General features: G+C 30.7%; 5 protein-coding genes across 5 annotated transcripts; 2 read left to right on the top strand and 3 right to left on the bottom strand.

Annotated features, from left to right (window-relative positions):
* Positions 1-311: 311 nt before the first annotated feature.
* Positions 312-3916, top strand: LOC134828149 (uncharacterized). Its single transcript, XM_063841137.1, has 4 exons — positions 312-384; positions 445-1612; positions 2017-3290; positions 3630-3916. Exons 1-4 carry the CDS (start codon positions 363-365, stop codon positions 3848-3850), a joined length of 2685 nt encoding a protein of 894 aa, XP_063697207.1. The 5' UTR covers positions 312-362; the 3' UTR covers positions 3851-3916.
* Positions 3917-4050: 134 nt separating this feature from the next.
* Positions 4051-6034, bottom strand: LOC134828147 (protein Cep89 homolog). Its single transcript, XM_063841135.1, has 2 exons — positions 4619-6034; positions 4051-4239 (listed from the first exon to the last, which is right to left on the bottom strand). The coding sequence occupies exons 1-2, from the start codon at positions 6032-6034 to the stop codon at positions 4051-4053; spliced, it is 1605 nt and encodes a 534-aa protein (XP_063697205.1).
* Positions 6035-7222: 1188 nt separating this feature from the next.
* LOC134835348 (protein Red) lies at positions 7223-9106 on the bottom strand. The gene has a single exon (XM_063850228.1). It carries the CDS (start codon positions 8949-8951, stop codon positions 7428-7430), a length of 1524 nt encoding a protein of 507 aa, XP_063706298.1. The 5' UTR covers positions 8952-9106; the 3' UTR covers positions 7223-7427.
* Positions 9107-10230: 1124 nt separating this feature from the next.
* LOC134833265 (bromodomain-containing protein DDB_G0280777-like) lies at positions 10231-14227 on the bottom strand. The gene is made up of 4 exons (XM_063847532.1): positions 14036-14227; positions 13386-13699; positions 10934-13001; positions 10231-10676 (listed from the first exon to the last, which is right to left on the bottom strand). The coding sequence occupies exons 1-4, from the start codon at positions 14099-14101 to the stop codon at positions 10614-10616; spliced, it is 2511 nt and encodes an 836-aa protein (XP_063703602.1). The 5' UTR covers positions 14102-14227; the 3' UTR covers positions 10231-10613.
* Positions 14228-19133: 4906 nt separating this feature from the next.
* On the top strand, positions 19134-21553 carry LOC134836831 (pseudouridylate synthase RPUSD2-like). Its single transcript, XM_063852072.1, has 2 exons — positions 19134-20159; positions 20863-21553. Exons 1-2 carry the CDS (start codon positions 19198-19200, stop codon positions 21518-21520), a joined length of 1620 nt encoding a protein of 539 aa, XP_063708142.1. The 5' UTR covers positions 19134-19197; the 3' UTR covers positions 21521-21553.
* The last annotated feature ends 2805 nt before the right edge of the window (positions 21554-24358 follow it).

Below are 24358 nucleotides of genomic sequence, written 5' to 3'. Positions count from 1 at the left end.
ATGGAAATTGCCGCATTTAGTCAGAAAAACACGAAAAGCCACAATTTTCTGCCGTGCACGACAGCGATGTGTAGCAACGTACGCGCATTCCTTAAATGCCAATCGTACAAATCGAAAATAAGAAGTGACTATTGTTAAAAAAAAAAGATTTCTTTGGATCCGAAAAAATTACTGAAACACAAAATTGGGAGATTATTTTGGGATTTTTTTGCGACTTTTTCAAAGCAAATTAACAAGTTTTATTGAAATTCAAGAAAAATTTCATTAAAAAACGCTCTTGTATGGGAATTAGGTGCCCTCGGCGATCCAATGTAAAATTTTGTTTACACGTACACGCCAACATCGTTAAAAAAATGAAATAAATGGTGCTAATGTTCTTCAATTGTGAGTATTTTTTTTTCATGAAATTTCAAGAAAAATGTATTAAAAAAATTTTTTTCGCAGATAAAATGGCAGAATTTCTTCCGTTATGTGACGTCTTGTTCAACATCATCTCACTTACCGTGTACTTTTGCAATGTTGTGTTCGATGTCGTCCTGTCGTGGGCCCTTTTCGACCGAAATTACATTTCCTACTTCGTTTTGACGCTTCTCACGATCTTTTTTTCGCTCGTTATCACGCAAATTGTGTCGTTACGATGGTATTTACGCAAACAAAAGACTGAAGACAACAACCGACAAATTGTCGTCGCTTCCTCGAACCCAAATCCAGCGTCACAGGAGAAAAATCCCGATGTCGCTGAGAAAGATCAGCTTGCCATGTACTTCCGTTACGCCGTAATTGCATGTCATTGCACCGGAATTGGTATTTTTTGGCGTTACGCGAAGTTATTTATCCCTGTGAACTTGCGAACGGTCAAACACGAAGTACGGGATTTGTGTATTTTGCGACTTTTGCACGCTTTTTGTCAAGGAGCACCCATGTTACTGTTGCAACTTCACATCTACATCACAATTCAGCAAGACGAATACCTTGAAACGATCAAACTTGAAGCACTGAGCAACCAATTTACGACGCCTTTTGTGCAGGAATCCGCAGTTGTGCAACACCAAAGCAAAGCTTTCAAAGATTTGAACATAGTAGCGGCGGGATTGTCACTTTTTAGCATTTGTTGGGCCCTGGCGAGTTTTAGTAAACATGTGAGACTTCAAAATGTGCATCGTTTAGTGCTGACATGGCTCGGAGTGATTTTTCAATTCTTATGGCGACTTGGAACAGTGACGTCACGAGTTGCTTCCTTGACAGTTTATTCGAGCATTTACGGATATTGGATTCTTTTGGTGATTGCCTTCCATTGGGGATCAATGCTCATTTGGTTGTTTATGTCGAAAAAGGGACTTTATTACGGCGAGCAAGTGCCGGGAGTGAGAAAAGTTGTGATGACGGTCCTGATTTCGTTTATTTACAACTTTGCGTACATTAATTTGCAAGAAAATGGACACAAACAGAAAATGACGACGTTTTATACGGTAATGTTCTTGGAAAATTGCTTTCTAGTCATGCTATGGAGTGTGGGAATTTGGATAAATAGACCTGCGGGATGGTATAATGTGCCGATGCTGGTCGTCGGATCGTTTTTGTTTGGATTGACTTTCATGTTGATCTATTATCGGTAAGAAAAATTAAAAATTAAAGCTTTCATAATATAATTTTTTAAAAATAAATTTCTTTAATTTTTTAAGTTTTACAAAAAATTCTTTAAAATCTTTTTTTCTTTCGAATTCATTCATTTTTAAAAATTTACTGAATTTTTCAAAATTTTCTATAAAATTTATTTTTTTTTTCTTTAAAATTTTTATAAAATTCTCCTTATTTTTTGATGAATTTAAAAAAAAATTTAAATCTTTTTTAAAGAATTTTTATTTTTATAATTTTTAAAAAGTTTAATTTAATTTATTATTTAAATTATTTCAAAATTTTAAAAAAAATCAAAAATATTTTTTTTTATGAATTTCTTTCAAAAATATTAGGAAATTTTAAAAATTAAAAAAAATAATTATTTTTTCTTCTTTTTAGATATTTTCATGTTCAACGCTTGGAATACGAGTCAGGAGGTCGCCTACCAACACTCGAAAAGAAAAAATGCAATCATCAATCAAATTTGTGTAAATGCACGGAATCCATCAAAAACAACAAAAAATCCGTTTCAACATCAAACAACGGACTGAAATACCCTCATGCCATTCCGGGAGTCTTCAATTGTCGCTTCACAAATCCCGTAAATGTCTCAACAGGCAGAAAAAAGAAGAAACCCACAACTTTTGTGCCTCCTCCCTCAGCTCCCGTATCAAATACGACAACAACTGACGGTCCCATGGCTGTTCCTTTTTGGAAACGAGCCCTACCGCGTTCGCACACCGGCAATTCAAGCGAAAATGACACAAGCAGTATGAGTTCCCGTTTCAATATTCAACAAAAATTACAGGAAAAAAAGCAAAAACAACTCGCCGAACTGAAAATAATCGAAGAAGAAATCAAACAAGGGAAGTTAACGGGACCCAAAACAGGAACAATGAGTTCAAACGATGATCAGAAGACTTCTTTACCGCGACAACATCAACCGATCCCGCGAAATAAGAAACATGTTGACATTCCGCCGATCAATTGGAGTCGCGCAAGTCCCGATTTCACGCAAGATTACGCAAATATCACGAATTACGATCAAATTTACTCGTTTGGATTGAACCAATTGAACACATTAGCAACTTTAGTGAAGAATAACGACTCAAGTCGACATGCATCGCCAGCTACTGTCATCGAAAATAACTCGTTAACACGTCAAATGGCGCCAAAAGCGAAAATGCCTCGAAATGGAGCGATCACGAACATTTGCAATCAACCGCCTTCCATAAGTCCTCGGAATACAGCAGTGAAGAAAAATCGCCCATCGCCTTGTCCGATGATTCCGTTCGCCACGGAGCAAACTGTCGTGAATACCGGAAGTCAAGGACGCTCTCAAAAGACGAAATTACAAGCAAATCGCGCAAAAACACAAACTCCCGAAGTTTTGCTGTCGCCGCATTACTTGGAAAATAGTCGCGTGTACTACGATTGGATGGGACGCCAACAACGAGAGCAATCAATGTACACTTTGGCGGAAAATGGACGATATATGGGCGCAAGTAGTGATGAAGATGCTCATAATATGGATCCAACGGCGCATTCTGACATCGATAGTCAAATATCTTTGCCGCGATCGTACACGCTGCCACGCGAATTCAAGTATTACCGCAAAAATCGGAGACAAAAGTCGCTCAAAAATAACATTCAAAGCACCAATAGCAGTGATGGTAAGATTTTTCTTCAATTTTTAACATAAAAAAAATTCTTAATTTTTTAATTTAAAAAAAATTTTCAATTTTTTACCTAATTTAAAAAAATTAAAATTAAAAAAAAAATAAAAAAAATATTTGAAATTCAGATTTAAATTTTTATTAATTTTTTTTTTTTATTTTTTTAATTTTATTTTTTTTATTTGTTTTTGTTTTAATTATTTTATTTATTTTAATTCAATATATTATTTTTTTATTTTTTAATTCGAATAAAATTTTAAATAAATAAATAAATTTTTATTTTTTTTTTTAAATTTTTATTTTATTTAAAAATTTAAAATTTTTTTTTTCTTTTAGGTGACGTCGATAGCGGCGACGAACAAGACTCCGAAATGGAAACGCAACCTCATAGGAACGTAAATTACTCAACTACACGACAAGTGACGAATTTTGACCTTTTAAATGGACATGCAGTGCCATCCCACAGACCTTCTAGATTTAGAATTACTAATTCCAGTGGCTTTCGACCATATGTAAGCTCATCAAACAACGGCGCAAAGCAAGAATCTAATCTCTAATTGAATTCTCCTTTCTAATTTTTTTTTAAATTTAGATTTAGTTTATTTTTAATTGATTTTTTTGTATAAATTATGTAAATAAAAACTATTTTTAAAATCTTTCACATCCAATCAACACAAAAAAATAGTTTTTTCGTAAAAATTGTTGATATTTAACATTGATTGTCGTTAATTTTTTAATTTTAATTTAAAAATGTAATTTAATTTTTTGCCTTAGCAGCTCTTCGTTCAGTTTTCTCCTTGAGAATTTTGTGCAAAGTCTCTTCACGACTTTTTAGTTTTCGTTGTAATTCGTCGACTTCGGAGCGATGTTTAGCTTGAATCGCTTGCACTTGAGATTGTTTCTGCGCTAACAGCATTTCGACTTGATTCAAGTCATTCCAGTTTGCCTAAAATAAATATAAAAAAAAATTAATAAAAAAAAATAAATAAAAAAAATGTAGAAAAATTTTCATATAAATTCTCAAATAAAATTTACAAAAAAAAATCTAATTTTAAATTAAATTTTAATAAATATTTTTTTTTAAATTTAAATTTAACTTTTAATTTAATAACCAAATTTATTTTTTTTTATTTTTAAATAATTAAAAAAAATTTAATAAATTATTTTTGAGTTTTCTCTTTTATTAATTATTTTTTTGTTGATTTTAATTTTTTAAAATTTTATTTTTTTTAATTAATTTTTTTTTAATTTTAGAATATTTTCAATTTTCAAAACGAATATTTATTCAATATTGCTCAAAAAATGACTTGCAAAAATTTTCTTACTTGAACTTTCCCTTTTCCATCTTCCAAATTTTTGCCCCATGCAATAACGGCTTTCAAGCGCGTTCTCAGCATTTCCTTCGATTGCCGTATTCGATGAATATTCGTTTTCAATCCGCTATATTTCTCCGCCAGCAAAATATGAGCTTCTTTTTCCTTCTCCAAACTCGTTTTCAGCCCTCGATTCTCTTCCTGAACTTTTTCCAACTTTTCCTGATAAGTTTCACACTTTTCTGTTAACGCATTCAAATTTTCCGTCATTTTGATCTTTTCTTTGTCGTGATTTTGCTTCAATTCTTCGAACAATTTTTGGCATTCGCGTAAACTTTCAACTACTGATTCCGGCTTTTCGTGCAAGTGTTTCATGCCTGCTAACTCGCCTTTGCATCGCGAATAAGCTTCTTGCAGGCGTTCGATGTCAAGAGATTGCGATTGAACTTTTTGCTCGTAAACTCGAATGACTTCGACGAGTTTTTCCTTTCCAAGGTCGGCACGTTTTCCTTGCACATCGGCTTTATTTCGATACAAATCCGCAGCTGCTTGGAGTCGTTCTCGCTCATTTCGCCACATTTCGTTGCCTTGTTGCAATTCTTCGACGGATTTTCGGAGATTTTCGTTTTCCGTGAGGACATTTTTTAATTTTCCCGTGAATTCGGACATTTCTCGCTCGAACGTCGAAATTATGTCGATTTTTTCGTTGATGAGTTCTTCATAAGCGTTAAGTAGAGGAGCAAGAACGCCCGAATTGATGCTTCCCCAATTGTACTCGCACGTTGTTTCGCTCTGTTTTTGGAAGTCGATCATGAAAAGTTTGTCTCCCGACTTTACTTTTTGTTCCCGATAAAATTCTTGATACCTTTCGATTTGAATATTCAAGCGATAAACGAGAACTTTTAACATTTTCACGTCATTTTTGAGGTCAATGTTCTCTTTTCCGCATTTTTCAAATGATTTTTTCACTTCTTCGAGTTCTTGCTTCAATTTTTTGCATTCTTCGCATCCTTCGCCTTCGAGTTCTTTGAGTCTCGTGCCTTGTTCTTGCATAATTTCGATCATTTTTGTTCGATCGCCAACCAGTCTGTCATTTTCCTTCGCAAATTGTCGATTAACTTCAATTAAACTCGAAAGTTTTTCCACTAATTTCTCAATTTGTTCGTCTTTGATCTCCAAAAGTTGTTTCACGTTCCGTTTATCGGTGATTCGAAAGCCCTCGGAACTCCTACTTCGCTTCCCTAATCCACTTCCGACGAAATTTCCCGCTAATGACATCAGTAATTTCTTGTCACCTCGCACAGGTTTTATTGGCGCAACACTTTTTTTCGAAGAATCGTTCGACTTGTCCTCCGTAATTTCGTCGAGATCAGTGATTTGGCGGAACATTCCCTTCCGCGATGTCATCACAGGTATTTTTGACGTCATTTTTTTCGATTACTTAATGCTGGATTGTTTAAAAAAATTACCTAAAATTTAAAAAAAAATAATTTTTGAGTAAAAAAAAATTTTTTTACGAACCTTTTGTTGATTTTAATAAATTTTTGGAAGGATTTTGACATTTTTTAGAAGCTCAAATGACATTTCAGGAATCAAAAATGGAATTTTCATTCAAAAAATTACGATTTTTGTGTTTCAAAATATTTACAAGTCCTCGTTGCTAAGTAAACAATTGTCCTTAACAACGGCTTGACTTACTTTCAGGTTTTAAGCGTGCTCGCAGTAATGAAAAATAAAAATAGGGGAGATCGATGATAATTTTTTTCAGTCCGTGAAGTGTAAATAAAGTTAAAAAATAATTTTCAACAAAAAATTTTTATAAGTTTAATTTATTTATAAAAAAAAAATAAAAAATTTCAAGTGAATTAAATTCAAAAATAAAAATGAATTAAAAAAAAATTAATTTTATATTAAATAAAATTTTTAACAGAAAATTTTTTCAATTTTTTTGAAAATTAAGAAATAAATAAAAAAAAATAAAACCTAATAATTTAAAAAAAAAACAAGAAAATTAAATTTATAAAAAATAATTTATAAATTAATAAAAAAAATTTAAATTTAATTAAAAGTTTAATTTTTTATTAGATTTTTTTTTAAACTTGTACAAAATTAGAAGGTTTTAGAATTTTTAAAATATTTAAAAAACAAAAAAAAAATCGTTTGATCATTCAAATAAGTTAAAAAATTTTTAAATCATTATTTTAAAATATAACAAAAAAAAATTATTGAAAAAATTAAATTTTCCTTAATCAAAAAAAAAAAAAAAATTAAAGCTAAAAATAAAAAATAATTATTTTATTAAACAAAAAATTATTTAATTTTAGAATTTGGAATAAAATTTGAAAATTTTCAAAATTAACATATCAAAAAAAAATAATAATAATAAGTAATATTTAAAATAATTCTTAAAGAAATTTTTCGAAAGATAAAATATTTTTTTATGTTAAATTTAAATTTTGTTTATTTTACACTATTTTCCATTTTACATGAAAAATATAAATCAATTAAAATTTATCAAAATAATTTTTTTTAGAAGTAGAATTATTATTTCTTATTGTTTTTTTTAATATTTTTTTTTATGTCATTCATAAATACTGGAGAAATTTTTAATTTTTTTTTTTTTGTTAAAACCAATGATAAAATGCGCTCAATTCTTTAAAAAATCATTCAAACAAGGAAATTTCTCAATTTGTGAGTGATTAAAGGGTGACAGGAAGTATAAGGAACGCCATAAAGTACATCAAATGACCTAATTTCACTCAAACTACCTTTATTCTCATTAATTTTGTGAAAACAAAAACTAAATTTTGCTACAATTTTCTTAATAATGTTTCATTTTCGACGACGGTTCGCCTCCGGCAGATCCTCCCGCCTTCCTCTTATGAATAATATTTTGAATTTTCTGCCATTCACGATCCAGCTCCGCCTTTTCGCTCTTTTCCGTCTTGTGTTTTCGCGTTTTTCGCCCATCTTGCATCTTGACGCCGTACTGAAAGGCAGCTTTTGGCAAAGCCTCTTTTTTGCTCATGTAATCCGAATATTCTTCCTGCGTATCGAAATCCCATCTGCCAATGGGACCTTTTTTGTTGCCAATATCCATTTTGGTGTAATCCACTTCGTCATCCGAGTCGTCAATGGCATCGTTCATTTCTTGCAAACCGGGATAACATTCCGCATATCCCTCGGGTTCGGATTGAAGTTTATTGAGAATTGAACTTGCAGCGAATTTGGGCGGCGGCGGAACCACAATTTCCTTTTCTTTTTCACGTTCGTCGTCGGCGCCGCGATAATTGCTGAAGTAACTGCGAGGTTTGTCCTTTTCGGAACGCGAACTGCTGCTATGATGACGCGACGAAGAGGAAGAACTGCTTTTTGAGGCTTTGTAATCGCCAATGTCGCCGTAAATTGACTCGTCGTCGTTGTGTTTATCGAGTGGCATTTTGAAAAGAGGCTTGTCTTTGTCGCGTTTCTTGTTCTTTTTGCCTTTTCCGCCTTGTCGCAAGTAAGACAGGATCTGAGAAAGTTTATTGATGACAATGTCGTTCGTCGATAACGTTTGCATTTGTTGCGCTTCTTGCGGAATTTCAGCTTTTGAACGAATAATGGTCGTCGGAATATCCGTATCTGCGTTCTCGTCATCGAGTTCGATCAAATAAGCCATTCGCCCGATCGCGAATAATTCATTTCTCTCAACAACGCGCGATCGTTGCATCTGAACAATGCGATGAATGTTCTTGCCGATGATCGTTTTGAACTTTATCTCGCCATTTTCTTCGATAATTTCCTCTTTTTCGGGTTCCGCTTCCTTTTCTTCGTTCGCCAAGCGTTCCATTTCCTCTTCCTCCATCTGTTCCTTCGTCACAATCTCGCTCCGGACTTTTTGCAGCAACGCATAATCGAGACCTTTTACCAAATGCGTGTGTTCCATGTCACCGCCCAAGAATTTTGACTCTTGAATTAATTGTCGACGACGTTCAGCAGCGTCATGAATTGATTTTAAGTCAGGAGCCACAGCTCGATACGCTCCCGTACTTGTTGGGTCAGGCGCCTGATAATCCGGGTTTGCTCCGTCACGACGTTCTCTCGCACGATCTCGATATTTTTCCGAAAGTTCTTGTAATTTGCTGTCTTCTTGCTTCTTGAGTTGGGCATAAAAGTTTTTCTTCTTTTTACGGGCATCATGACGTTCCGTACGTTTAGCGCTTGAACTTTTACTGCCGGATTTGACGACGCCGCCAGACAATGATGAAGTAGCTGTCGAAGATCCGGGCGGAGGAGCTCGCGGAGTCATCATGAGTTTACGGAAATCGTCGTTCGTGAGACGGACTGTTGCTGGTTCTTCCATTTTTCGGAGATTTTTTGGGTTTTGGCGAAAGAAAAAACTTTTCTCAGGTTTTTAATCGATAGAACAAAGTGTCGAAAAGAGTTTTGAGTTAAGATTTTAGTTTTAATTTGACTTTTAAAGCTTTTTTTAGTGAAAAAAAGAACTTTGTTTTGATTTATTGAGTTTTACGATGAATTTGCCTTTATGCTAATTCAAGTTCGAAAAAATTCAATTTCATTCGCCTCAAAAATTAAAGAAGATTTTCAAAATTATCATCGAATTTTTAATTTATTTATTGTTCAAAAATTCATAAAACATTTTAAAAAATGTAATTTTATTTACATATAAAAAAATTTTGAATTTTACACTTGAACAAAAATTATAAAATTCCTTTAGGCCGCTCCAAATTTTTTTTGAACTTTTTGTCCCATGCCCCATTTCAAAAGTCGAAAAATCAATGGGGCAAAATAAAAAAAAAAGTTAAAAATTTCATCAAAATTGACCATTTTTTGCTCTTTTTTCATATTATTTCAAGAAATTTCCCAAAATTTTTAAAATAATTTTCAATTTTTAAGAATTATTATATTAAAAATCGTATTTTAACATGAATTTTCTGCTTTAAAATTTTTTTCAAAAAAAATTATTTTCAAAATTTTTTGACTATTATTTTTACGAAATTTTTTTGTTAAAATTTTTAACTTGAAATACTCTGATATAAATTTTTAATTATCAAATCTCAATGTAGATACCATAAAATCAACAAAAATATTGATTAATGACAAAAACTGTTAAAATTTTGTCATTTTGTATGAAAAAGTATTTCAAATTTTTTTTTTATTTTGCCCCCCCCCCCCCATTTTGAAAAAAAGTTTTTAGGACAAAAAGTTCGAAAAAAATTTGGAGCGGCCTTACAAAATTATAAAATTTTATATAAGTAAAAATTTTAAAAATTAATTTTTCGAATTCCGAAAACAAATTTTCGAATAATTTCTTGATAAAATTTTTAAGAAATTTTTCGAAAATTTGTTTTTCTGTAACATTTAGCAATTTATCAGTTCAGACTCAAAATTTTATATAGACCATAATTAAAGTTAAGGCTTCATTTGCTTAATTTCGAGTAAAAATTTTATTTTGCATGAAATTAAAAAAAAATAATTCAAATTAAACAAATGTTTGAGTTTTCGAAATAAATCTTTATTAAATTCTTTCCAATCAGATGTCAATTTTTAAACTTTTTTTTGTCTTCTATAGTCGATTTTTTATTTTTTTAATTATAATATAGCAAAGTTACACGTATGATACGATGATACATAATTTCTAAATTTTAACAATTATTAGTCATAAAATTAGCAAGTTTTTATGTTCTTTTTACGAATTATACAAAATATCTCGCTTTTTAGTGCTTAAATATCTAACAATTTTTTTTGTATTTTTTTTTCTAATTTCTACGAAGAATCTCGTAACAGCTTGGCTTAAGTCTAAATTTTCACTTTAAATACTATTTTTATTTATCGAGAAAATAAAAAGATATAAGATAAAGAGCTCTGAGCTCGAAAAACGCAAAAATAATTATAAATAAGTCGATTTATAAAAAAAGAGTAATAAATGTGAGAAAAATGTCAAACAAGAAAGAAAATTTTTTTTAGACATGCACCAATATTTTTTTCAGCAATTACACAGCAATTAGCCCACTTTTTCGGTTGTTGCGAGTTTTTCTTCCTTTGAGTCGTCTTTGATGGAAAGGTTCTAAAATAAAAATGAAAATTGTAATTTTTTTTATGAAATTTTTTTAAAAAAATATTTTTAAAATTTTTTTTAAAGAAAAAAAAATATTTTTAGAATTTTTTAAAGAAATTTAAAAAAATATTTTTAGAATTTTTTAAAGAAATAAAAATAATATTTTTAGAACTTTTTAATGGAAATTAAAAAAATATTTTTAGAATTTTTTTAAGGAAATTATTAAAATATTTTTAGAAATTTTTTAAGGAAATTTCAAAGATTACCTTAACACTACTTTCTATGCTCGGAGAAGCACTTTTCATAATTGGCGTCGGTTGCAAAGGCGGTCTTCGCACAAACATATTATCCAAGATATGATCGATATTTTCCGCACTTTCCGCAGCTTGTTTATTTCCTCCTCCCGCGGAATCTTTATCACCCGTATTCGTCGTCGTGTTTGTCGTCGCATTCTCATAATCCGTGCGTTTTCCATTTCCCGCACGTTCTGGCGGCGCCAAAATCGGAATCGCATTCGTGGGTCGTCGCGTAACGCGTGTCGGCGGAGGATTCGCGGGCGCTGCGGTGGGTGCAAAATACGTAATTGGGGGCGGTTGACTTTGATAAATGGGCGTCGCGGCATTCGGAGCAGCTTGGGGCGTATAATTGGGCGTGTATCCGGAGTATTGTGGTTGAAATTGTTGCTGCGGCGGCGGATTAACGGATTGAACGTACATTTGGGGCGGCGGTTGTTGCTGCGGAACAACGGGACCTGCCTGCGGCTGCGGAAGATAGGCATTTTGAATGTACGATGGAGCATTCGGGGGTCCCGCGTATTGAGCGTATTGTGCTGCGGGCGGAACATTTTGCTGCGGCGAAGGACCTGCGGCGATCATTTGTGTTTGGGGCGTTTGTTGAGATGCGGGCGCTTGATAATCGGCAGCTGTTTGTGCGTAATATGGCGGAGGATATTGCGCATTGGGGGCATTTTGGGGCGCGGGAGATGATTGCGGAGGATTTTGTTGTTGCTGCGACGCGGAAACTTGAGGAGTTATCGCTTGATGGTAGGAAATTTGCTTCTGATGAGCCATCGCCTGATGCTTGAGTTTTTCATTTTGCTGCAATTGCTGAAGGATTGCCGCTTCAGACATCATATTACTTTGATCGGGCATCATTTGCGGGTTTTGCTGTTGTGTTTGCTGCTGCGAAGGAGCATTTCCATCCATGCCACGTTGACGTAAACTCGAATAACGCTTCGAACGGGAAGGATCTTGCGCCTGTTGTTGACTCATTTGTTGCATTTGAACTTGTTGCTGTTGTTTTTGTTGCATTTGAACGTAATTCTGCATTTGTTGCTGTTGCATAACTTGATTTTGGGCAATTGGAGTCGTTTGACGTTGATCCCTTTGCGGATCTTTATTCGACATTTGATAATCCAAGTTCTCCTGATACCGCGGTTGGTTGCTGATTCGAGCGTTGTTGTAATTATTGTGTGATTCCTTGTTCCCGTGTTCGTGATTCGCGTAGGAATGACCTTGTTGCGATTGCTGCTGATGCATTTGGTGATAATTCGCGTTCTGCGATGACTGCTGTTGTTGCTGTTGTGATGCATATCGTTGATTACTGTGCGAGATTTGATCTTTTTGTTCTTTGTTTCGGTTCTGATTGATGAATTCCATCGTATTTTGCTGCTGTTGCTGTCCCCTATCCGCTCCGCGATTGTAATTATTCTCATTTCTTGCGTTATTCCGTTGTTGGTTACTGTCGCGACGTCTATTATTTGACGTTCCCGCTTGTTTGTTATCCTTTCCAAAGCCTCGTCTCTGCTGATCTCGATTATTATCGCGATCTCGTATATCGGGACGTTCACGAGGCGCATCATGCGAACGGCGATCCTCATTTCGCTCGATATTTCGATCGTTATTTTCCTTGTACTCGCTTGATTGTCGCGCGCGGGACGATTTTCCGACGCGTTTTTGGTTTTCCGTACCCAATGCGGGGAAATCTTCAGGCCGGAGTTTTCGCTGTTGCGGTTGTTTGGCATATGCTGCTTCGTCTTCCCAATTTCGCGTGTATTTGTTGGGTCCTTTGCCGTATCGCTTGCGTCTTCGAGCCTTGGGCGGCGCATCTTCGCTTCGAATGTCGTATCCGTAGGCGGAGACAAGTTCATTTCGCGATTTGGGAGCTTGTTCATTCTCTTCGAAACGATCGTGAGTCCATCGATCTTGCGATGCTTGCCATTTACGAGTCGGTTTTACTTCTTTAGCTTCTTTTTCTTTGCCTGCTTTTGTCGCTGATGGTTCTCCGCTGTCGCCTTCTTCTCCTTCGCCTTCGACAACTTCGACTTCGGCATCGCTAAAATGTGAAATAATTAAAATTTTAATTTTTTTAAAGAAATTTGTAAGAAAAATATTAGAGATTATTAAAGGAAACAAAAAAAAATAAATTTTTAAAGGAAATTTAAAAAAAATAATTTTAAAAAAAATAAAAAAAAAATTTAAAAAAAAAAATTAAAAAAATAATTTAAAAAAAAAATTTAAAAAATAATTTTTGAATTTTTTCAAGGTAATAAAAAAAATAATTTTTAAATTTTTTCAAGGAAGTAAAAAAATATTTTTTTTTAATAATTTTTATTGAAGGAAACTTAAAAAAAATTTTTTTAAACTTTTTTAAGGAAATTAAATTTTTAACGCAAAAAAAAAATCTGAATTATTTTAAAAATATTTTTTTTAAACTTACAGATCTTCCGCCGTACGATCGTCGTGTTCATAAAACGTGCCCTTTTTCGGGATATATTGTGGATTACTGCGATCTTCGTCATCATCGACCTTTTTCTTGTTCTCTCCATCATTCTCTTGCCCATCTCCGCTTTGACGTTCAACATCCAAAATAACGCTTCCATCCTCATTTTCTTCGTCTTGATCTTCTCCGCCTTCTGTTTCCGATTCATCACTATATTCGCCGCTGCCTGATTCCTCGCTTGCTGTGTCATATTCATCTGACTCCGCACTAACCGCCGTCGTCAAATTCGGGTCCTTCAATTTTTCCGGCGACTAAAATGAGAAAAAAAAAATTAGAAAGTTATGCAATTTTTATCTTTTTTTTTACGAGAGAAGAAGAAAGTTTGTTTGTTTTGAATTTTAACACAAGCAGCTAATTGGGAAGGAAAACAGTGAAACGCATTTATGACGACACACGAAACACACAGACGCACGTACGGCGCCACACACACACGCAATTTCTGCTCTACTTAGCGAATTTTCAGGCGAGATTCGTCAGATTTCTGCGAAAAAAGTTGCATTTTTCACGCGATGCGGGACACTTTTCACGGCATTGACGTCACAAAAGTGACCGGATCGGCGAAAAACACAAGATCAAAGTGTGCTTACTTGAAATTTTGGTTTCTCCGATTCGTCGTCGCTTTCCGATGTATACTTGGCGACTTTTTCCGTCATTGTTCTGGGAAATTTGTTGTTTTCTGTGTATGGCAGTCGCGAATTTCGCGTTATTTTATCACAATGCACGATAATTTGCCGTATTTTATGTAATAATACGCTTTTTTCGCTATTTTCGTGGCTCGGAAAATCAGAAATTGACAGATTTTTGACAGCTCGATTCGAGTAACTTGCATTCAAGTCTTCGATCCAAGTCATTCACAGTGTTGCAAATGCCCAAATTTTTTCAAAAACTCTTTGCTGACTTCCAGATGCCGTCAGATGTGATTGTTTAGCTTAGAAATGGTTGAAATAAGAATACTTACTTGATTTGAGCCCAATTGGACCTTCGGGGGTCTCCCTGGGGTCCCCCGAAGAACTTTTTTTTTTAATTTTTTTTAATATTTTTTTAAAAATTTTTTTTTGAAGCTTAAAATTAAGTTTAAATAATAACAAGCACATATCAATCAGATTTAAGGCTCTTCGAGCCGTTTTGACGAAACCTCGTCATCGAGAAAGCTCAAATTATTCATTTTGAGCGTCTTCGACGCATCTCACGACCTCAAATAATTTTTTTTTCCTACAACAAAAATTTTTTTTGAGTGTTAAAATTAATTAAAAATAAAACTGAGCAAAACACGACAAAAATGAAGGAATTTTCTCCAAAAATTCATTTTGAGCGTCTTCGACGCATCTCACGACCTCTAATAATTTTTTTTTTCCTACAACAAAATTTTTTTTTGAACTTTAAAATTAATTAAAAATAAAACGGAGCAAAACACAACAAAAATGAAGGCTCTCCAAGCCGTTTTGAAGAATCCGCGTCATCGAGAATCCGTCATTTTATTCATTTTGTAGTTATTTTTTTAAGAAATTTACTCAAAAAAATTGCAAGAACTTTTAAAATAAAAAGGCTAGTTTAGGAACAAAATAAAAAAAATTTAATTATATAAGCATATCGTTAACGACATCCGGAAGGAGAATATCATTTTCTGTTTTTCGTTTGATGTTGTTTATACTCGCAATTACAGGGTCACTTGAATCTAGCTGTCGGTTAAAAACATCCCCCCAGTTAGCTAGGTGGCTGCTCTTTCTCGAATTATGTTCTCTGAAATACCTATATGAAAATAAAAATAATTAATTAAAATTAAAGAAAATATAATTTTACTCGATGTGTTTGTAAATTTATTCAACAGATTTTTTTTTAAATTTGATTTATTTAATAAATGACTATTTATTTAAACTAACTAGAACAATCATTTTTATATTTAAAATTTCAATATTATCAAATTTAATTTAAATTAATTAATTTAAAATTTAATTAAATTATTAATTTAAATTAAATTTCAATATTTAAATATGGAAACCGTTAATTTAACACAGAAAAAATTAGTATGAAAAGACAAAACTGTTAGTATTAAAGAAAAACCAGCACCAACAAAGGACAATTACACATAAACAAAAAGATTTTTTTTAAGTAAATAAACCTCAAGCTTTTATTGGTACATTCGCCTCCTGATTCGCCATATGTAATTTTAAATGTTAATAAATAATAAAATTTAATTTAATTATGTTAATAAAATTTAGATAAAAATTTTAATTATTTATAGAAAATTATTTGTAATTTTTTGTAAAAAAGACTTAATAAAACACAAATGAATTTTTTTTTGTGATATTAATTAACAATAAAAGGAAAGGCTTAACAAAAACACATGATTATTATATTATTTGTTTATTAGAAATTAAATATTAATGATTAAAATTAGCAAGAATATAAACTTTTGCATTAAATAATTTAAATGAAAAATTATATAAATTTTAATATAATTTATCTGAAGAAAATTGTCGGTTATTAAAGGAAATATAACAAAAATACTTACAAAGTGGCAAAAGTAGGAACCTAATAATATCGGAGGTATGTTCTGCATATCGGAGGTAGGTTGTTGGCTTAACTCATATAATTTTTCATTTAAATTATTTAATGCAAAAGTTTATATTCTTGCTAATTTTAATCATTAATATTTAATTTCTAATAAACAAATAATATAATAATCATGTGTTTTTGTTAAGCCTTTCCTTTTATTGTTAATTAATATCACAAAAAAAAAATTCATTTGTGTTTTATTAAGTCTTTTTTACAAAAAATTACAAATAATTTTCTACAAATAATTAAAATTTTTATCTAAATTTTATTATCATAATTAAATTTTATTATTTATTAACATTTAAAGTTACATATGGCGATTCAGGAGGCGAATGTACCAATAAAAGCTTGAGGTTTATTTACTTAAAAAAAATCTTTTTGTTTATGTGTAATTGTCCTTTGTTGGTTCTGGTTTTTCTTTAATACTAACAGTTTTGTCTTTTCATACTAATTTTTTCTGTGTTAAATTAACGGTTTCCATATTTAAATATTGAAATTAATTTTAAATTAATAATTTAATTAAATTTTAAATTAATTAATTTAATTTAATTTAATTTAATTAATTAATTTAAATTAAATTTGTTAATATTGAAATTTTAAATATAAAAATGATTGTTCTAGTTAGTTTAAATCCAGGCGGGATTACAAAAAATTCATAACCATTATGAATCATAAAAGTACCAATTCATGTACAAATATGCGTTCATATCGTTCATGAACGTTCATAACGTTCATAAATGGTAATAATTGATTCATAATATTCATAATTTGTTCATAATTTTTCTAAACAAATTATGAATTTATGAAGGATGGATTTTCTAAAAATTTTGTTTTTAGTGAAAAATTTTAAAATTAGAATTAATTTTTGGTCGAAAACATGTTTTAAGTAAAATAAAAAATTATTTTTCAAAATTTAGATAGATTTGGATCATTAGTCGTTTTCTGAAAAATTTTAAAAGCAAACTGCTCTACAATTGAAAGATTTGAGATATTTTTTAAAAATTACATGAAAAATTTCATAAAAATGATAACTTTATTTTCAAAAAATTGATCTTTATTTATTTTAGTGAATATTAAAATTTTAGAATTTTAAAACTCTTAATTTAAAATTGTATGCTAAATGTAATTTTATATTAAAATTTTCTAAATTAGATTTAGAAATTCGAGCAACTCCCAACAATAAATTTTAAATATTTGATCAAACGGGAGCAAGTATTCCATAAATTAAAAAAAAAATCTAAAATTTATTAATTTTCATAATTTATAAAAGTTCTGAATTATTTTCATTTCCGAATGTCATATTTTACATCGAAAATTCTATTAAGATTTTACAAAAATCGTTTCATTTGAATGAATCATTTTTTGCACTATTGATGAATCACACGAAAATTATGAATTATGAAAATTATGAACGTTCATAATTCTCTCGTATACACGTACAAATTTACGTACACGCTATAGCGTTCATAATGCGTTCATATTCAAAATTCGGGTATGAACGTTATTACCGTGGTAATATGAATTCATGAGTAATTTTCCTGATTCATAACTGAAACGATCTCGCCTGGGTTTAAATAAATAGTCTTTTATTAAATAAATCAAATTTAAAAAAAAATCTGTTGAATAAATTTACAAACACATCGAGTAAAATTATATTTTCTTTAATTTTAATTAATTATTTTTATTTTCATATAGGTATTTCAGAGAACATAATTCGAGAAAGAGCAGCCACCTAGCTAACTGGGGGGATGTTTTTAACCGACAGCTAGATTCAAGTGACCCTGTAATTGCGAGTATAAACAACATCAAACGAAAAACAGAAAATGATATTCTCCTTCCGGATGTCGTTAACGATATGCTTATATAATTAAATTTTTTTTATTTTGTTCCTAAACTAGCCTTTTTATTTTAAAAGTTCTTGCAATTTTTTTGAGTAAATTTCTTAAAAAAATAACTACAAAATGAATAAAATTAACGTCCGGAGTTTTGATAGTTTGCTCCGAGTCGACTCTAATAATTATTAGAGTAGAGTCGAGTCTGCTCGAGTCGAACTCCAAATTTAAAAAAATTTAAAAATTAATTTTAAATTGAAAAAAATATTTTAAATACATAAAAAAGTTTTTTATGCTATTTGGTAACTCAGGGCTGCAAAGAAAGCATATATTTGATAGATTTTCTTTATTTCAAAGTTACAAACAGAAGTATTAGAAAATTTTTATCAATGAAATGTCTTTAAAATTTGCCTAGCTTTAAGATAACATCATAAAATTATGGATTCTAAATAATTTTTGCCCATTTGTGTTAAAAATCATATAAATTCAATTATAAAAATATTTTAAATTTGGAGTTTTGAAAGAGTCGACTCGGAGTAGACTCCCAAAAAATTGGAGTTTAGCACGGAGTTAGTCGACTCTTTTTTGAAAACTTCGGACGTTAAATAAAATGACGGATTCTCGATGACGCGGATTCTTCAAAACGGCTTGGAGAGCCTTCATTTTTGTTGTGTTTTGCTCCGTTTTATTTTTAATTAATTTTAAAGTTCAAAAAAAAATTTTGTTGTAGGAAAAAAAAAATTATTAGAGGTCGTGAGATGCGTCGAAGACGCTCAAAATGAATTTTTGGAGAAAATTCCTTCATTTTTGTCGTGTTTTGCTCAGTTTTATTTTTAATTAATTTTAACACTCAAAAAAAAATTTTTGTTGTAGGAAAAAAAAATTATTTGAGGTCGTGAGATGCGTCGAAGACGCTCAAAATGAATAATTTGAGCTTTCTCGATGACGAGGTTTCGTCAAAACGGCTCGAAGAGCCTTAAATCTGATTGATATGTGCTTGTTATTATTTAAACTTAATTTTAAGCTTCAAAAAAAAAATTTTTTAAAAAATATTAAAAAAAATTAAAAAAAAAAAGTTCTTCGGGGGACCCCAGGGAGACCCCCGAAGGTCCAATCGGGCTCAAATCAAGTAAGTATTCTTATTTCAACCATTTCTAAGCTAAACAATCACATCTGACGGCATCTGGAAGTCAGCAAAGAGTTTTTGAAAAAATTTGGGCATTTGCAACACTGTGAATGACTTGGATCGAAGACTTGAATGCAAAAATCAATTTCAACCGACTCAGACTCAATTTGATTTGGACAATTTTTTCGATTTTTTGTTTGAAATTGCCTTAAAATTCAATTTTCAACTCAAATAAATGCACTTCAGGACGTTATTGACACACAATAGAATAGCAATTGCCGAGAAAATTCTGAAAATTTCAAGGAAAATGTGTGACAACGCAAAGCCGGTGCTGAAAGAGGACCAAAAGCTCGTTCGATCCGCTCAAACGCAACATGGAACGAAGGAAAATGCTGAAAGTATCCTCGTTTTCAAGGAAAATCATGTCGCGGAAAAGGTTTCTGACACTTCGGGAGCATGGAATGAAGACTTTCACGTCATAGAATCATCACAAATGCAGAAATTCGACAAAAACCCCGAAGAACCAGAGCAAAAACGGAAGCCAAGTACCACAAATGACCCGAGACCTCCAAAAAAGAAACGTGTAAAAGCTGATTTCATGAACAGAGATCGTCCCGGATACACTGAAGATCGATTCGACGAAACCTCATACTATTTCGAGAATGGGCTTCGTAAAGTTTATCCCTATTTCTTCACTTTTACGACTTTCACGAAGGGCAGATGGGTCGGCGAGAATATTATGGATGTCTTTACGAGAGAATTTCGAGCGTATCCCATTGAGAAGTACAACAAGACAATACAGGATGGCAAATTGACGGTAAATGACAAAAAAGTTACGGAAGATTACATTTTGCAGCACAATGACTTCCTCTCGAATACGGTGCATCGTCACGAACTTCCTGTCGTCGCTCAAAAGATTGAAATTGTTCACTTGGATGACGATGTTTGTATTATAGACAAGCCAGCGTCGATACCCGTACATCCGTGTGGGCGGTATAGACACAATACGGTCGTTTTTATCCTTGCCAAGGAGTATAACTTTAAAAATCTTAAACCAATTCATCGTTTGGATCGTTTAACGTCGGGATTGTTGATGCTGGGGAGGAATGTGAATCGTGCAAGAGAGATGCAGAGACATATCGATCAGCGAGAAGTGCAAAAAGAATATGTTTGTTGCGTTGAAGGTGAATTTCCATCGTAAGTTCATTAAACTTTCAATTATTTTTCTTCAAATTTTCAACTTTTTCTTAATTTTTTTTTAATTTTTCTTAATTTTTTTTTAATTTTTCTTAATTTTTTTTTTAATATTTTATTTTTCAAAATTTTAATTTATTTAATTTTTTTTTCTAAAATATTGTTTTTTTAATTCTAATTTTTTTTTTTTGAATTTTTTCTAAGTATTTTATTTTTTTTTTTTCTAAAATTTTAATTTTTCAAATATTTATTTCTTTAATTCAATTTTTTTTTTGTTATTTTTTTATTTAATTTTTCATAGTATTTTATTTTTCAATTTTTTTTCAAACTTTTTTTTTAATTTTTTTTTCGACAATTTTTTAAAATATTTTATTTTAAATTTTTTTCCTAAAATTTGAATTTAAAATATTTTTTCTTTAATACCTATTTAATTTTTATTTTTCAAAAACTTTTTATTTTTTTTCAATTAATTTTTTTTTTAATTTTTGTCTTTATTTATTTTTTAATATTTTTTTCTAAAATTATAATTTATAGAATTTTTCAAATATTTTTTCAATTTTTAATTTTTTTTAAATTTTTAAAATTTATTTTAAATTTTTGTCATTTTTTTTTTTAATTTCTAAATGTTGTTCAATTTTTTTTCAAAAATTTTAAAACTTTTATTTTTTTTTTCTTTAAACTTTTATTAATTTTTTTTCATTTTTAGCACTCCAATCACGTGCGCTGAACCAATCGAACCCATGAGTCACAAAATTGGCATCTCACGAGTCTCCAAATCTGGATCCGACAAAGGCAAAGAATGTCAAACGTTTTTCGAACTCTTGCGTTATGACTCGAAATCAAATACTTCGATCGTAATTTGCAAACCTCGCACTGGCAGAATGCATCAAATTCGCGTTCATTTACAATATTTAGGCTTCCCAATCGTCAACGATCCTTTGTACAATCACACAGTTTTTGGTCCTACCAAAGGCAAAGACGGCGATTTTGGAGGACAAACGGATGATGAATTAATCGCTCGTCTCATTGAAATTCACAATGCGGAAAATTTTCTCGGAATTGAAGGTGATGAAGATTTGGCAAAGTTGAAAATAGAAGCAGAAAATGTAGAAAAATCGAAAAACCCGAATGACAAATCGTGCCAAACAGGATATGAAGCTCCTGATTCCACGTTCGATCCTGCGAAAATGACGTCAGATGAGAATTGTTTAGAGTGTAAGATGGTATTTAAGGACCCGAATCCGGAGCAGTTGGTCATGTACTTGCACGCGTTGAAGTATACGGGACCAGATTGGCATTACGAGACAAAGTTACCATATTGGGCACAAGAAGGCTTTGAATATCCTTTGAAAAAAGTTCAATAAAATATTAAATTATTTTTTTAAATAATAAAAATAAATGTGAAAATGTTTAAGACTTTGTAATTTTTTTTTCGTATAAAAATTTAAAAAAAATCTAATTTAATGAATTTTTACAGCTAATTTTTACAAAAAATGTCCCAAAGGGTTAAGATCCCGTTAGTTCAATAACTGTCAATGATAATCAAGAAAAGCTTCAATTTTTTTTTCGTTCCTTGAACAACTTCGAAAAATCGACTTTTTAATCCGATTCACGTGCATCTCCTTGCCAAACGTCTTCATTTGAACGAAATTTTCTTGAAGTAAGTTTAAAATTTTAATTTTTATAATGGGTGCATTCAAGAATGTCCATCGATGGACATCAATGATTTTTTCCATAATTTTTTTCCATCGAACGCGTTCAAGTTAAACATGATGGATTTTTCGATTAATCGGAAAACATCATAAAATGTGATAGTATGCATCGGAATCCATCATAAATGGATATTTTGATTTTTTCTGCTTTAGCCGCGATTTATACATATATATGTTATGTGATCATCTACAAGCAACGAAAAGTTCCGCGGACCCGTGAAAAAATCCGCGGACCCGCGAAAAATTTCGCGGATTTTTTTTTTTCAAATAAATTTTTTTCATCTTATGTGAGTAATGGAGCTTCTAAAAGATGAAAAAAAAATTTTTTTGAAAAAAAAAATAGCGAAAAAATCCGCGAAATTTTTCGCGGGTCCGCGGATTTTTTCGCGGCTTTTTAGAAGCTCCATTACTCACACAAGATGAAAAAAAATTTTTTGAAAAAAAAAAATCGCGAAAAAATCCGCGAAATTTTTCGCGGGTCCGCGGATTTTTTCGCGGGTCCGCGGATGTTTTCGCGGTATATCACGTATCTTTGCAAACCAATACGGCAATCACACATATAAGTTATGCGATAAAACTATAAAAAATAAAGCAATTAAAAAATTGCGTTCAAGATGCATGAAAAAAATTTATGATGCGTTCAAGAAAAATGCGATGTCCATCGGTAATCCATCAAAAAAAATCATTGATGGACAAAATTATGGAAAAAAATCATTGATGTCCATCGATGGACAATCTTGAATGCACCCAATAAATTTTAAACTTTTTCTTTTTTCTCAGACACGTTATTAGCGAAACTTTTCGTCAAGTTGATGCCATTGAACGTCAATTCGCTCTTCAACCGGATCCACAGCCAATGGAAGTAGATCCTGATGAGTCACATGTCTCCAATACACCCATGAAGCCATCAGTTCGATGCTCAAATCGCAAAATTTCCGACGAAATTTTCAAGATTCCTGTTTTTGAGCAATTCTAACTTTTTCAATTTCTTTAAAATTTTCTTCATTTCCAATAATTTTCATTTAATTTCTTCTAATTTTGTGAAATTTGTTCTAAAATTGACTTTTTGAACCACTCATCTTGCGTTTCGTTGATGTAACTCACGAAATTTCCAAACAAACGATATGTTTATTGAATAAATGTAGTAAATAACGATAAGATTTCCCCGAAAAAAGGAAAATTTTGAGTACTGCGCATGTCACGCCACTTTCATTCGTAAATAAAAAGTCACCCAAAAAGGATTCGTCACAGGTCCTGTTTCAACATTTAACGCAAAATATCAACTTTTAACGTGATTTTAGTCAAATTTTTTAGTCAAATTCTGTAAATTTTTATGTTAAACAGTGCCAAGTGTTGAAAATAAGTGAATATAACGGTAGAAAGTCAAGAAATTGAAGGAAACGTGTTGAACACGGTCAAATTTTACAAGTTTATTTATTGAGCTTTGTGATATTATGGAGGAAAATTTGGATTAAAATTTGTTCTTTTAAAAGTGAATGAATCAACATAATTTAAAAAATTCGGAAAATTCAAGAGAAAATGCTTAAATATTTAAAAAGTGACATTTCAAGTGCAAATCCCTTTGAAGTAGGGATGTCAAAAATGTTTCATTTGAGAATTTGAATATTCGTCAATTTTTTTTTAATAAAAAATTTAAAAATTGATAAATTTTTATAAATATAAAAAAAAAAATTATAAAAAAAAATATTTTTAAATATTAATTAATTAATTTAAATTTAATATTTTTTTAAAAAATTAATTATTTTTTTCATTAATAATTTTAATTGATTAAATTAATTAAAATTATTATTAATTAAATAATTAATTAATTCATTAAATTAATAAATTAAAATATTAAAATTAATCAAAAAATAAAATTTTATTTTAGACCATACCTAAATTAAAAAAAAACATAAAAACATTCAAAAAAATTTTTAATTTAATTTTTAAATTTAAAAAAAATTAAAAAAAAATTAATTAAAAAATATTTGAAATTTTTTTAAAAATAAAACTTAAAATTCTCAATAATTCACTTAGTTTGACAAAATTAATAAAATTTTTTTTTTCTTGACATCTCTTCACAATTTTCAAATTCGTAACAGGCTAATATATAAAAATAGCATGAAAACGGAACTAAATAAAATTTTTCTCGTTAAAAAAATCAGTCTTCGTTGATCGTCGAAGTGAATGGATTACTGCTTACCAAGTCTACAAAAAAAAGCCGGAAAATCGGAAAAATTGCAATAAAAATTCCGTTTTCGAAAGAAAAAAAAATACTTAATTGTAAATAAATAAAAAAATAAATATTTAGCACAAAAATTAGTCAAATAAATTTCCGAGTGAAGTAAAAATAAAAATAAATAAATAAAAAATGATTAATTAGATGGTGATGGTTTTCTCTTAAAAATAGAAAAAAAAAGTAATAAAAAAATTTTTCATTCGATATGAAATGTAAATAAAATGAAATAAAATTCAATCTGTTCAAATATG

The sequence above is a fragment of the Culicoides brevitarsis genome, chromosome 1 (assembly GCF_036172545.1).
Source record: "Culicoides brevitarsis isolate CSIRO-B50_1 chromosome 1, AGI_CSIRO_Cbre_v1, whole genome shotgun sequence".
NCBI classification, from domain to species: domain Eukaryota; kingdom Metazoa; phylum Arthropoda; class Insecta; order Diptera; family Ceratopogonidae; genus Culicoides; species Culicoides brevitarsis.
The sequence above is the reverse complement of the archived record's forward strand: the minus strand, read 5'-3'. Positions and strand labels throughout refer to the sequence as shown.

Excerpts from the sequence above, each read along its gene's own strand:
- LOC134828149 (XM_063841137.1), top strand. The coding sequence starts at position 363 with ATGGTGCTAATGTTCTTCAATT. Across the intron at positions 1,613-2,016 it reads TTCATGTTGATCTATTATCG|ATATTTTCATGTTCAACGCT; the intron begins GTAAGAAAAATT and ends TCTTCTTTTTAG. Across the intron at positions 3,291-3,629 it reads AAGCACCAATAGCAGTGATG|GTGACGTCGATAGCGGCGAC; the intron begins GTAAGATTTTTC and ends TTTTTCTTTTAG.
- LOC134828147 (XM_063841135.1), bottom strand. The coding sequence starts at position 6,034 with ATGACGTCAAAAATACCTGTGATGACATCGCGGAAGGGAATGTTCCGC. Across the intron at positions 4,240-4,618 it reads ATGGAAAAGGGAAAGTTCAA|GCAAACTGGAATGACTTGAA; the intron begins GTAAGAAAATTT and ends TATTTATTTTAG.
- LOC134835348 (XM_063850228.1), bottom strand. The coding sequence starts at position 8,951 with ATGGAAGAACCAGCAACAGTCCGTCTCACGAACGACGATTTCCGTAAA.
- LOC134833265 (XM_063847532.1), bottom strand. The coding sequence starts at position 14,101 with ATGACGGAAAAAGTCGCCAAGTATACATCGGAAAGCGACGACGAATCG. Across the intron at positions 13,700-14,035 it reads CGGAGAAACCAAAATTTCAA|TCGCCGGAAAAATTGAAGGA; the intron begins GTAAGCACACTT and ends TTCTCATTTTAG. Across the intron at positions 13,002-13,385 it reads GATCGTACGGCGGAAGATCT|CGATGCCGAAGTCGAAGTTG; the intron begins GTAAGTTTAAAA and ends TTCACATTTTAG.
- LOC134836831 (XM_063852072.1), top strand. The coding sequence starts at position 19,198 with ATGCACTTCAGGACGTTATTGACACACAATAGAATAGCAATTGCCGAG. Across the intron at positions 20,160-20,862 it reads GTTGAAGGTGAATTTCCATC|CACTCCAATCACGTGCGCTG; the intron begins GTAAGTTCATTA and ends TTTCATTTTTAG.